Consider the following 12,939-nt stretch of genomic DNA (forward strand, 5'->3'; position numbering starts at 1 on the left):
CCTCCCAAGCGGGCCCCTGCCCAGGAAGCAGAGCCTCCCAAGCGGGCTGGACCCTTTTATATCAATTAACAATCAAGACAGTCCTCGCAGACATGCCCACACACTGACGGACAAAAGATTCTTTTTATGCGACTCCAGGCTGTCAACGCTAACTAGGACAGTCACCAAGCTGGAACCTTTAGGAGGCGTGGCCTAGTGGGAGAAAGTTAGGACTCAGAAGTATTGTGCCCTCGAAGGGGACTCTGAGACCCTGGTATCTTCCTCTTTCTCTTTGCTTCCTGGCTTTGAGGGCTCCCATTCTGTTCTGGTATGCATTTCTCAACAGAGACTCCAACCAACAAGTCCTTGACTTTGGATTGGCCCCTGCTGAACTGTGAGTGGAATAAGCAAAATTAGCAACCTTTCTTTTTAACCCCACACTAATTCAGGTGTTTTGTTACAGTTCAGGAAAGCGACTGACATAGATGGCAGATTCCCCAGAGGCTGCAGCCAGTCCAGGCCTGCCCGTGGGGCAGGGCAAAGCAGGGACCATCACTCACTCGGGGCCTGGTGGGTCTGCAGAGACTCGGGGACAGCCCATGTAGAGCGCTCCACTGAGTTTACTTTGCTTTTTATCCCTGCAGTTCGGCACAGTGGTGGGAGTCAGGTGGGCAGCCTTGCAAGTCTCTCTGAGTGCCTCTGGGGTAGTTCCCCAGAACTCATGGTTCCAGAAAGGTCGGGCAATTCAGGTTCTGGCTTTAAATCCTGGCACCGTGGCCTCCTCACCTGCTTCAACTCCCAGGCTATGCCTTGCAGCCTCACTGGCACCAGGCTCGGTCTTCTGAGCCCCTGGCCCGCAGGTCCAGCACATTTCCCAGAGCGCAAGGCTCTGTCTGCCTGGTGCTCAGTTCCACATCCTTGCAGCACCTGAGACGGGCCTTGGGTGCTGCGGGTGTTCAGCTGAAGCTTGTAGAGAAGAGCTGGACACGCTGGAGAGCAGGGGGATGTCACTCTGCCCTGGACTGGCCATCTGTGTGGGCAGAGGCTCAGAGGGCCCTGGAGGCTCTTCCTAATGCTGCCTTCCTCTGCCCACCCCCTATCCTGTGGCAGGCTCTGAGTCTAAGAAGGGTTTTCAGAAGTCCCTGTTCAAATGCAGATGACACAGTCGTGGGAGTCATCACCCACTGCTCAGGAGGAGAATGGTCCCTGGGAAACGCTCAGAAGGACAGTGCCTTGTGAGGTTGGCAGAAGAGAGTGGAGGGAGGGACTTGTGCTGAGAGGAGCAGGACTTTCCCAGCAGCCTCTGTGGTAGTTAATCTCAACTGTCACCCTGATGAGATCTAGAATCACCTGGGAAATGGGGCTCTGGGTGTTGCTGGGAGCCAAAGCCAATTAGTGGAAAGTTACCGACAGCTGCACCAGGGCCTTTAAGGTTATGGGTAAGAGATTTATGTTCCAGGAACTTGTGAGAACATCTGCCATTGGGCTTGGAGCATCTTGAGATATCTTAGCAAACATTCTTGTGGTATCTCCTGCACTGTAAACCACCCTGCTATCTCCTACACCATAAACTACTCTGCTGATGCACTTCCCCTCCCTGCCTTCTCCCTACAAAGTTGTGTGAAATTTTTCAAATAAACTGAGAGCTTGATCAGATCCTACACTTGCTCTCCTTCTTTGTGCCTTTTGTCTCCTCATTCCTTTACCCCTCCTCAGGTACCCGTTGAATTCCCCGGGGGCAGGGTATGCCTATAGAATTATCTTGATTGGGTTAATGGAGGTGAAAAGGCCTGTCCACCGTGGGCAGCACCATCCCCTGGCTGGAAACCTGGGTTGTGTAAGTGGAGAGAGAGAGCAGAGCAGAGGCAGTCATCATTCTCTGCCTCCTGACTGTAGAAGAAAGAAATGGTTCAGGCTACTTCAGGCTTCTGCTGCCCAGGCTTCCCCACCCTGAAGGACCGTAGGCCCCTCAGTCGCTTTGATCAGGTATCTTGTAGCAGTGGGAAAAGTAACTAAGAAAGCATTCTTCTTTCCGGCTACCTGAAAGGACTGGGCTGGGTCCCCTAGCGGCCTCTACTCTGCTCAGCGCTGCCTCTCTGCTCAGGAGGGAGGGATGCTACAGAGCAAAGCCCATCATGGTGCACCAGGGACCTCGGATTCAGGGAAGTAAATCACTCACCGGGGCCTCATGAGAGCAAGAGGTGGAGCTAGGATTAAAGCCCAAATCCAGCAGCACTGCTGAGGCCCCCGGGTCTAGGCTTACTACACCCTGTGGCCTTCGTGTCTTGGACAGTGGCATCAGGCTTCCCGATGGGACTAAGTCCCAGTGGTGTAGGGACACACAGGATCCCAGGTGGTCTTCATTTCAAATACAGCATTAAACACAGTGTGTTCCTCGACCTTCTGCCACGTGCTAAACACCTGTGAGAGCACCTGGGAGGGAGGAAGGGATTGATTTGCCCATGGTCTTAGAGGCTTTGGCCATGGGTTCCTTGGCTCTACTGTTTCTGGGCCTGTGGTGAGGCCGGCTGAGGCAGGGGGAGCACATGGTCGCCTCACAGTGGACAGGAGGCCGAGGGAGAACTAACCAAACTGTGTCCGAAAAGCCACATGGAAATCTATTTTATGAGCTTCCTAAAGATACTTATACATGTATGTGTATATATATATATATATATATATATATATATATATATATATATGTATATGTGTATACATATATATGTGTATATATATATACATGTGTGTATATATATATATATATATACACACACACACATATATATATATATACATGCACACACAGACACACACACACGGACACACACAGGTGGCATGCCCTTAGTAAACCACTTCTTATGCTCAGATCCCTCTCTCCGAAACTCCACCACATCCCAACAGTCTCTTCCACTTCCGGGTCCATCGATAGTTTAGTCAGATCCCTTATCCAACCATCTCCCTGAAGCCCCAAAGCTGACTACTGGTATCCAAAACCAAGCATTCAAGCCATCAGACTTTGGGGGCCCATACCAAATCCACACCATGGCAGCCAGCAACTTTATAGTTGAGACTTTGCCCAGGCTGGACCTTCTCTCTGCCTTGTCCCTACCCACCCATCGAGTATGTTCATTTGTCCCTTGGGGACAGCTAGAGATCTCTCTCCATTGCTTTGTCATGCTTCTGTGCATGACAGTGCAAGGAGAGAAAAGGAAATAAGCCCGGGAGCTCAGCTGCACAGGCCTGAGGCCTCGTGGCCTTTGTCTTGGCCGCCATCACACTCACAGAAGGAAGAGTGACAGCAGGTCTTTCCTTTGTCAGTAAGTATCTGAGCATGCCCGTGAGGAAGTTTCTAGAGTGTACTGAGCAGGGAGGACCCTCCCGAAACGTGGGTGAAACTCTTCCATGGGCCGTGGTCCTGGATACAATGGAGAGCTCCTCACAGAGCACGCAACTGCTGTCATGCCGCTCCCATGACCCACTGCACCCTAGAGCTGGGACAGAACAAGCCTTTCCCTCCGTTAAGTCAGCTCTCGTCAGATGTTTTGTTAGTGAAAGGAGAAACAACCCCCTTGAGGTGTCATTGGACAAACAGGGCTCATTGCAAAGGCGATGTCACCCCCACTTGGGACGCGCATTCGAGTCCTAAGGCATGAGCAGAGTTGGACCCCACTAAAGGCGAAGTGTGATAGTCTCACTAAGAGGCCTGAGCCCAGCAGCCCGAAATGGGGAGGCACTGAGGAGAACTCACAGCCTCAAATTACAGCCCATGTTTGTGTTTTTTTTAAAGCCAATTGCCAAAAAAACAAACAAACAAACAAAACAAAACAAAAAAAAAACCAAAAGATTACAGGTGAGATGCTTTATGGGGAACAGGAATCTATATTTAAATCCAGCTCCTCTTTCTTTGTTCCGGTCCCTGAATTCCTAAATTACTCGTAATTTTAATTGTGTTTCAATCGCCTGCTGGTTGACAGGCATTTATTTCTACAATACATTGGACGGGCCACCTCTTGCTCTGGGCTTTTTGAAATCTGTTTGTTCTTTTGGACACTGGAGAGCACAGCTGATGGGTACATATGCCAAGTTCCTCCGGTGCGGCTCTGTGCCACTTCACAGAGCTATCCAGTACCCACGGCAGAGGCTGGACACCTGTGCTGTTACGGACTGGGCCCGGCAGCAGCTTATGGCCACGACAACTTTATCCAAAGGGGACGGTGTGCCCTGCCCGGAGGCCTCACCGCCCCGATGGAAAAGACACATATCTCATTATTGGCAGGCCAGATGCCTCATCTACACACAAAACGCTAATTTCCTACTAGAATCTGGCACAGTAGGAGTGGAGGCAGTATAGAAAGGCAGGGAGAATTATGGGCTTGAGGGGGGAAGAAAAGAAGCTCTTTACCTCAGAGTCTGGGTGAAGTTTTCATTGGCTGAGAATCAATTCAGATACAAGGAACATTTGCATAAGGCCCTTCTCCTCTCTCAGGTGTAACCTACAGCTTTCCAGGGATCTTACCAGAACCCAATTGACAGTAAAAAACAAAACCAAAACCCAAAAAACCCCGAGGATCTGGCTCTATTTGAGTCAAGGTCCCTAAAAGAATAAAGGGCCTCCTTGGGCTCCCAAAGGCGACAGCATGGGACTGTGTTCCCGTCCTAGCTCTCAACAGAAAGACCGACCAGTCCTCTCTTCTTCCCCTGGTATTTTTGTGGAGGGCGAGACACAGCACCCAGGACTCGGAACTTCTGCTTGGAAGGTTTCCGGCCTCTCAGCACAGCTCCTATCAGAAGCCAGGGCTGAAGCAAGGCCCGTGGGGAAGGAGGATGTGGAATTCTGGGAAGGAGCATCTCAGACACCCGCTGTGTTTAAGAACCCAGTTGCAGAGAGGCTTCAGTGGGTCACATGGCCCTTGGCAGGTTGAGGTCAAGACCCTCTGCAATTTGCCACGATCTGCTCGTTGATGTATGGGGGCAGATGGGGGCCTCTGCTGATACTCCTGTTCTGTCCTATTCCCTACTTGCTGGTGAACCCAGAGAAGGCCAAGTTCCCAGCAGGGCACTGCCAGTGTCACCAGGAAACATTGGCAAACATCTTGCTCTCCCTTGAAAGGCACCTGTCACTGTGTGATTATATCACTGAGGGGAAGCTCTTACACTCTTAGCAGAGACCTCCACTGCTGAAGTCCTGTTCTCTGTCCCTCCTGAAGGCGACAGCATCCAACTCTCTTAGGTCAAACCCTAAGATGCCACTTTTGTGCCCCGATGGCAGTATCCTAACCTGTGAGGGTTAATACTGACTGTCAACTTGTCAGGATCTAGAATCACCTAGGGGCAGGTCTCTGGGCATGTCTGTGAAGAAGTTTCTAGACTAGGTTATCTGAACCATAAAGACTGTCCAGAACAGTAAGTAGATCATTCTCTGTGCCGGGCTCCCAGACTGAGTGGGGAGAAAGCAGGCTGAGCACCAGCTCCATCTCTCTCCGCTGCCCGACTGTGGGTATAATGTGACCAGCAGCCTCCGGCCCTTGCTGCCACTCTTTCCCCATCATGATGAGCTGGACCCCCAAACCATAAGCCTGAGTCTGCTCCACCCCCTGCTGCTTTTATCAGATATTTTGTCTCAGCAGGGAAGAAGGAAACTGACGTGAGATACAACCTAACACTTAGGTACCAGGTGCTGCACCGGATGGCTGGGACTTCACCGGGAGCCACTGGCCTTTATGCTAGCTTGGGTGTAAGCGGCTCCTCCAGCTGCCTGGTCCTGTCTCTCTTTTTCTTCCTGGTGCAGGCTCCAGGCTCCAGCACTCCCGGGGCTCTGCTCTGAATTGTCCATCATGTTTGAACCAGGGTGGGGCCACACAGTTCTTATGCCATGTTGCCAGAGGGTCCTGTTCATTCTTGCTCAGGGACCTACTGGTATCTGTCAGAGGCGACCCCCAGACCTGGCCTTTCAGCCCTCAGATATAAGCCCCTGCCACCCAGCCGGCTCCCTCTCCCCGGGGTCATAAAAATAATTCTTTTAGAATGAGTTTCTTCCTGTGTACTGCAAGCCCATGGGTCTGAGGGCAGGCTTCATCCCTGGAGACCTGAGTGCCTGCTTCCTCTGTGCTGGACTGGGGGAGTCCCAGCCAGGGGCCACCCTTTTCCTGCATATTCCTCCTGTCATTCCGAGCTGTGGGCTCTGACTCAGCCAGGCTGTTTCCTCTGTTACATCCATACACTTAGCATGTCTTGTGTGTAGACTCTGTACAGTTGTCCTGGTTGACTGAACCAGGACATGAAAGCATGCTTCAGAAATAAGTGAGGTCCCCGGCTCTTACCTGCCACTGGATCAGAACCGAGGACGTGGTGTGCGGCGTGGCTGAGACAGACCCTGGAGGCTCTCCTGGTACTGCAGAACAGCAGACAGAGGAAAGCAGGGTTACAATGGCTCCGACGGGTTTCAGATGCCCTTCCGCGTGGGGTGGCTGTCCTCCCTTTGGTCCCCTTAGCCTACCGTTCCTCTGCCTAATGTAACAAGTGTGGCTCTTCTCACTGTGCTGGGACATTCAGGTGAGTTGGGAGCTGGAATCCCCCATGGGTCCCCCAGATCCCCCGTGGGTCCCCTCAGACAACCTACAGCACTCTGGGAGCTCAGGCCCATCCCCCTGTTAGTGCGCAGGCGATTCTGCTGGCCTGCCCTCAGGACCCAGCATCACCACTTGTTGCCACTGCCAGGAGCAACAGATGTGTGCGGCCTGATAAAAGAACTGCCGCCACCCCAGCTCTCTCTCTTCCTGCATTTTTCTGCCTTGCCCCCTCTCTGCCCTTCTCTGCGCCTCCCTCTTCTTCTCTGCCCTCATGGCTTGCTCGTTGATGCTGCCCTTTCCCAGGTCCTTACTCCTCTCCGTTCCCCCAATAAACTCCCTTTATACCAGATTTGTGGCATGGTGTACTTTCTCAGGGGGCGGCACGCGTTGGCCTGGGGCCGACATGGTAACCCCCACCACACACATTATATTTCATAACAGACCCTTCCTGGGATTGCAAGTTTTGGGAATGGGTGTCCGACAGTATTTTCTGAGATAATGGGTGATGGTTGTTCATTCCCTATGAGCAAGGCAGGTGGTCACAGTGAGGTCACATGAGCTTAGTCTGAAACATGCATGTGACTGTTGCTAGAGATGAGGCTGCTGCTAGCCAGCCAGCAAGGCAAAAGGGCATTTGGGCTGTGAGCCAGGAAGCTTCAGTGGTTCTGCTTTGGTCTCAGGAAGGACAAGGTTGGTTTGACTCCTGCCACGCGAGCCTGCTTTCGGACCTCATCATGTATCCAGGTGTAGGAGGCCCCCTCCCCGTGGCCTTTCTGCCCTCTCCAGATCACGTGGTCCTCTCTCGTGTACTAAATTGACGTCTCTGTGTCTCCTCAGCTGTGCCTGAGTGCCAACAAGAGTCCACTCCATAAGTACTCATGGAGCTGGGCAGGACTGGACAGGTTCCATCATCCCCCGTGGGTACCAGGCTCTGTCTACTTTGCATCCCAAATCTGTCCCTGGACGGTTCTCATCTGCACCCTCCAGGCCAGCCCAGTACAACCCTCTAGACCAGTGGCTCTCAAACAGGGGGTTGCAACCCCTTCGGGGTCAAATGACTCTTTCACAAGGGCCACCTGAGGCCATCAGAAAACACAAATATTTATATTATGATTCGTAACAGTAGAAAATTACAGTTAATAAGTAGCAATGAAAATAATTTGATGGTTGGGGTCTCCACAGCAGCGTCAGGAAGGTTGAAAACCACTGTTCTAGACTAATCTGTTGTCAATGTGGACTTTAATCCAGCCCCAGAACCCCGTGCAGCTGATAAATATCAGGCTAGTAAGAAAACGTGGAATCAGGTATCACCAAGCCAGAGATCCTGAGATCCTGGGGACCTTGGGAGGCAGAAGCAGAAGGGTCACAAACTCAAGACCATCCTGGGCCATAACTGAAGCCCTATGTGCAAAAAAAAAAAAAAAAGACTGAGGTCACAGCTCACTGACAGAGTGTCTAGAATCCCCCAGTGAGGGGCTGGGGTGTGGCTCAGTGGTAGAGCACCTGCCTAGAATTCCCCAGTGAGGGGCTGGGGTGTGGCTCGGTGGTAGAGTATGAATCTTCCAGTGAAGGGCTGGCTGAGCACCTTCAAGGTCTGTGGTTCTACCCCTAGCATAGTAAAAAGGAAATGTTACTCAGTCATCAAAGGCCCCTCCTCTTCCAGCTCTGGCAGGCTTGGTCTTGCCAGTCAATCTCCACCTGACAGTGGGAGACAAAGGGCCACAAACACAATGCAAATCCATCCACAAAGGGAAATTGCAAGTCTCAGACAAGGAAGATGAAGAGATAGGGGCCTCAGAAGCGCCATTTGAATATCAAAGGACTGAGAAGGGGCCTGGGGAGCCTGGAGAGCTCCTTGAATAGATTTCCAGAAAGGGCCTATTCTCTCAGGTCGCTGGGAGCCTGTCGGGATACTGTGCTCCCTGTTTGTCAGAGATAACCCAACAATGGAAGCAGCTTGCTGGGTGTCTGGTTTTTTTCTTCTTCGAAGAGTTAGAGCACCACTGCAAATATTCTCTCCATTGTGTCTGATGCAAGATAAAACGAATGTGGGTTTTTTTTTCCCTTTTTTTTTTCTTCCAATTTTCATTTGATGCTGACTCTCTACCCATCCTCCACACCCCCCTTTCCTGTGTATATGTGCAGGCTCTCTACATCTGTGCACATGTTTATGCCCTATGCTGGTCCTGGCGAGGGGCTGGGGGATTGGGAGGAGCGTATGGAGGCTGGCTAGCTAACCCCTGAGATCCACCCCAACCCCAGCTGGGGTCACAAGCCTACCCACTGGGCCATCTTTCCATCCTGCAGAGCCCCCAGCTTTAAGTGAGTTCATCCATAGATTTTTCTTCCTCCACATTCTTTCAGCAGTGAATGGAAGGGTTTCCTCTGCATTGCCTCCCACCTCTCCTGCCAGGCTCCTGGGGCTGCCCCAAGAAGTACGTCACAGCCTCCCGTGAGCTCTGCCGATTCTTGGCGAGAGCTGTACCCAGTTCCCATCAGCTCTCAGGATGAGCGCACAGGATCCGTTTCTCCAGAGATTCAGGGAAGCCCAGCATCCCTTTCACCAGACACCACGGCCAACGGACCCAGCCACCGCTGGGATGCTGGCTTTGCATTGAAATTCTCTGTGTTAACTGAAATTCCCCGGGGGTGGAGGGCACCTACATTAACCGCTCTTCAAGGTTGACTGACCCACCATTACAGCTCCTGTGGCCCTGGAGAGTTGGAATGTTGCAGGTTGGGAGCTGAGTTATCTTGGGCTATCTAAGCCCCTAAATTGCCACTTATTGTCTGCCTAATGTGTGCAATCTCACAGCATTGTGACATTATGTAACATTCCTTTTGGAGTGTACAAACAGACCCCTAGCCTCCTGAACGCAAAGGCAAAATCAAATTGTCACCAGATAAGTCTGAGGTCTAAAGCAGAGCTTACTAGAACCTGCTCACCCGGTGTTCCCACCAATATATTAAAAATTATTCTCGTTTAAAATTTCCTTTCTTCTGCCACCATGAAAACCGTACGGAATTGTTAACATATTTCCGTATTTGGGGCAACCTGAATCCGTGTTCCCTGGGGCCATGATCACTCATATTTGGCTCCCAAGTAAAGTATCTCCCATTCCCATTAGGTGAGGGCTGATTTTTGTTTGTTCTGTTTTGTTTTGGCATCAAACATCTTGAGCATGTCTGGGAAGCTGAAAATGGCTCATCTCCACTCCTGGGCTAGTCCCTGAGGTGGCCTGAAACTCTGTGTGGTAGAAGTTACCCGTCCGGGCTCTGAGAAGAGTGGAGGCGGAGGGCGAGGACACATGATGAGAGGTCACAGGACCAGGCAGCTGGGACCTGGCCCATTTGGAAACCGTTGCACTGGAGCGTTAAATGGAAGAGACAGGGCTTTCTGGGAGTTTGCACAAAGCCCTGGAGGCTGAACTAAGTGCCTGGCTTCGGGGCTGATCTGGGAGTTGCACAGTATCCACTTCCCAGCCCACTTGTCAGGTTATCTGTGTCTGATGGACCGGTCTCCGGGGCTCACTGCCTTCCTTCCCACACCCAGGATCAGGTCCCTGAGATGACAATGTATCTTCAAGCCCACTGCCTCTGAGGTCAGAAGGGGGTGCTTTGGTGTGTGTGTGTGGGGGGGAATCTGAAACTACTTGGACCCAGCTACCCGCAGACATTTATTTTTAACGACCCCCATTAATTATTCAATTTCTAAATGGACGAGGGTTTTGGAAGCCAATCAAAGCAAGTTCCATTCCGTCTTCAAGCTCTCCGGGGGGGCCTTGATTTATGACCATGAGGTGTGTAGGAACGCCCCGGGCTGTCAGTTACTAATGGACTGCTGCTGCTTGTCACCCTCCCTGGTGACCCCTCTTCTCTGCCCAAGACTGGGGCAGGGCCTCTTTCTGGGAGGAAGGTGTCCCCCAGCCTCAGCACGGCAGTGGGGAGGGGCTGAGCTGAGCTGGCTTTTGCTCACCATCTTGAAGTGTGGTCACGGCCTCTGTTTCTGCGCTGAAGTCACTGTCCCCAATGTCATTGGTGGCCTTCAGGCGCAGCTTGTAGGAAGTGAAAGGCCTCAGTCTGTAACGGAAAGAAATCAGCAGCTACAGAGAACCTGGCTCCCTGTCTGTCTTGTCTGTGTAATGACCAGGAGGCGGACAGCCTGGAGAGGTAGACAGACATCTCCCCTGCCCTGGGAACTGCCAATCACAGCTACCCGGATACAACTACCGGGGCCTTTCAGGGGCCCCCGGACTGCCGCGGTGCCCTGGGAAAGACAGTCTCACTGAGGGATACACCAGTGAGAAAATCCTCCCCCAGGACACTCAATGCCCCTTTGATGATATACTGCACAGTAAACTACGGCTCACCTAGGCCAAGGGTGGAGCGGTAGAACTGGGGCTGGGCTCAAGGGAGTAGCTAAAAAGATCTGTCTTCTAGCTCAGATGTGTCCAGAGCAAAAGCTCGCCCCTCACGCTCTAGGATTCCTGTCAGGGCTCTGTCATGGCCAATCAACCTTAGACTCACCAGTGTCTCTGCCCTACCCCAGACAGGCCTCTCCACAGGACCATTATCTCTTCCAGGTGCCAAGCCCACGCTATACCAAGGGTGAGCAGGCCCTGTCCAGCTTGTACTAGGGACAAAGTTCCCAGGCAGGATTATCAGGCAGGAAGGAAATGGACCAGCAGGGAAATGATGGCGCTAAAGACAGGTTCTGTTCTTTAGAAAGCTTATAATCAGTTTCAGAAACTGTCATTGACTAAAGTTCCCAGAAAAAAAGAAAGAGAGAAAGAGAGAGAGAGAAAAGAAAGAAAGAAAGAAAGAAAGAAAGAAAGAAAGAAAGAAAGAAAGAAAAGGAAAGGAAAGGAAAAGAAAGGAAAGGAGAGAAAAAAGGAAAAAGGTCATTCTGCGAGGCTGCTTGGCTGATTAGAACTTCTACAATATTGGGAGGAAGTTGCCTTGGCCTCCCACTTGCCCCCTGAACAGCCACTGACGCCCACCTCTGTGTCTGACCTAGCCTCCACGTGACTTTTAGGCAGACCTCTGGCTCCCTCCAACCCAAAGGCTAAGAAAGTCCCCAGACAGCATCTGCGGCTGTAGCGAACTTCCCTGCTCTGCTGTAACCTCCTACCTGCAGTTTCCACCACTGTGTTTGAAATCGCCTTCACTTGGGGCTCTGTTCTGTCATTTAAGAGCTTCATGAGACTGTTACCACAGTGGAATGCGGTATTTGGGGCAGCCTGCACTACGGTCACTCATAGTTGACTTGGGAATAAATTCTGTCCCTTGAGGTGACAGCTATGTTTTTGTGTAGACACCATGTCAGAGCACTTTTGTGCTCCTTTCCCTCTGAATACATTGGATTACAGCATTTGTTTAAAGCCTCAAGGGGTACTGTGCTCAGTACCTGGAACAGTCTGGCCTTGCCAGTCCCTAGACCCCTGCAGACCTGGCCTCCCCAGCAGCAACCAGGAGAGCTTGGTCTTGGTTGGCTTAACTCACCTTAACAGAGAAGCCCCTGAAGGCCCACCAGAATGATCTTTGGTGTGGTTCCTGGGGACAGCTTTTGCTTAGCTCAAGCAGACCACGTTCAGCTGTTCTCGGCTTCCCTGAAGCTACCGTGTCCAGTCTCAGTGATACAGGCCTGCTTATCCCCTGTTCCTTCCCAGCCTCACATCTGACTAGCTAGCTGCTTCCCTGGTGTTGAAGGCAGCATGAGGCCCTTAAAAATGTGGGCTCTGACATCTACCTTCCAGTTCCACCCCACACATGCTTGGATGGGCTGCTTGGCAGACGCCTCCTCAAATCCCCATCGGGGCAGCTAACAGACATGGAGAGGCGTCTCAGAGGTCCGTCAGAGGAGGCGCTTGGGAGACTCTGCAGTAAGCCTCGCTTAAAGCAGCAGATGGGGGCTGGGGCGATGGCCTGGTGGGTAAGAGTTGCACCTGAGTTCAAGCCCTAATGCCACATGGATGTGTGAGGCTGTGTATGCGTAAACCCAGTGCTGGGGGAAGGAGAGGCTAGAGAGGGGGTGACTGTGGGGGGTTCCTACCTGCCAGACTAGCTCAGTAAGAGACCCTGTCTCAACGGAATAAGATAGTGCAGGACACATGTCGTCCTCATCTAAGCTGTGCGCAAATGTGTCTGCATGTGCACACACATGTGCACATACTCCACACACACACACACACACACACACACACACACACACACACACACACACACGTTATCATTATTATTTCTTAGACATTATCTTAAAAAGTTAAAATGTCTGCCACATGATAACTATCCTGGATGTCCCTTTGCCCTGTTTCTTTCCTTTCCATTTCCTCCCTCCCTCCCTCCCTTCCTTTCTCCCTTCCTTTCTCCCTCCCTCCCTCCCTCCCTCCCT

The 12,939-nt window shown here is 51.8% G+C and overlaps 1 protein-coding gene across 1 annotated transcript in view; it reads right to left on the reverse strand.

Annotated features, from left to right (window-relative positions):
• Positions 1-12,939, reverse strand: part of LOC129670104 (protein sidekick-1-like) — a gene marked incomplete at its 5' end in the record, with an annotated part of 897,806 nt that overhangs the window by 59,818 nt on the left and 825,049 nt on the right. The window contains 2 exons of the mRNA XM_055598542.1: positions 6,300-6,370; positions 10,525-10,628. Coding sequence (XP_055454517.1) covers positions 6,300-6,370; positions 10,525-10,628 — 175 coding nt within the window. The remainder of the gene's footprint in view (positions 1-6,299; positions 6,371-10,524; positions 10,629-12,939) is intronic.

Source organism: Psammomys obesus, unplaced genomic scaffold, assembly GCF_907164565.1.
Source record: "Psammomys obesus unplaced genomic scaffold, mPsaObe1.curated_primary_1811, whole genome shotgun sequence".
Taxonomy (NCBI): Eukaryota; Metazoa; Chordata; class Mammalia; order Rodentia; family Muridae; genus Psammomys; species Psammomys obesus.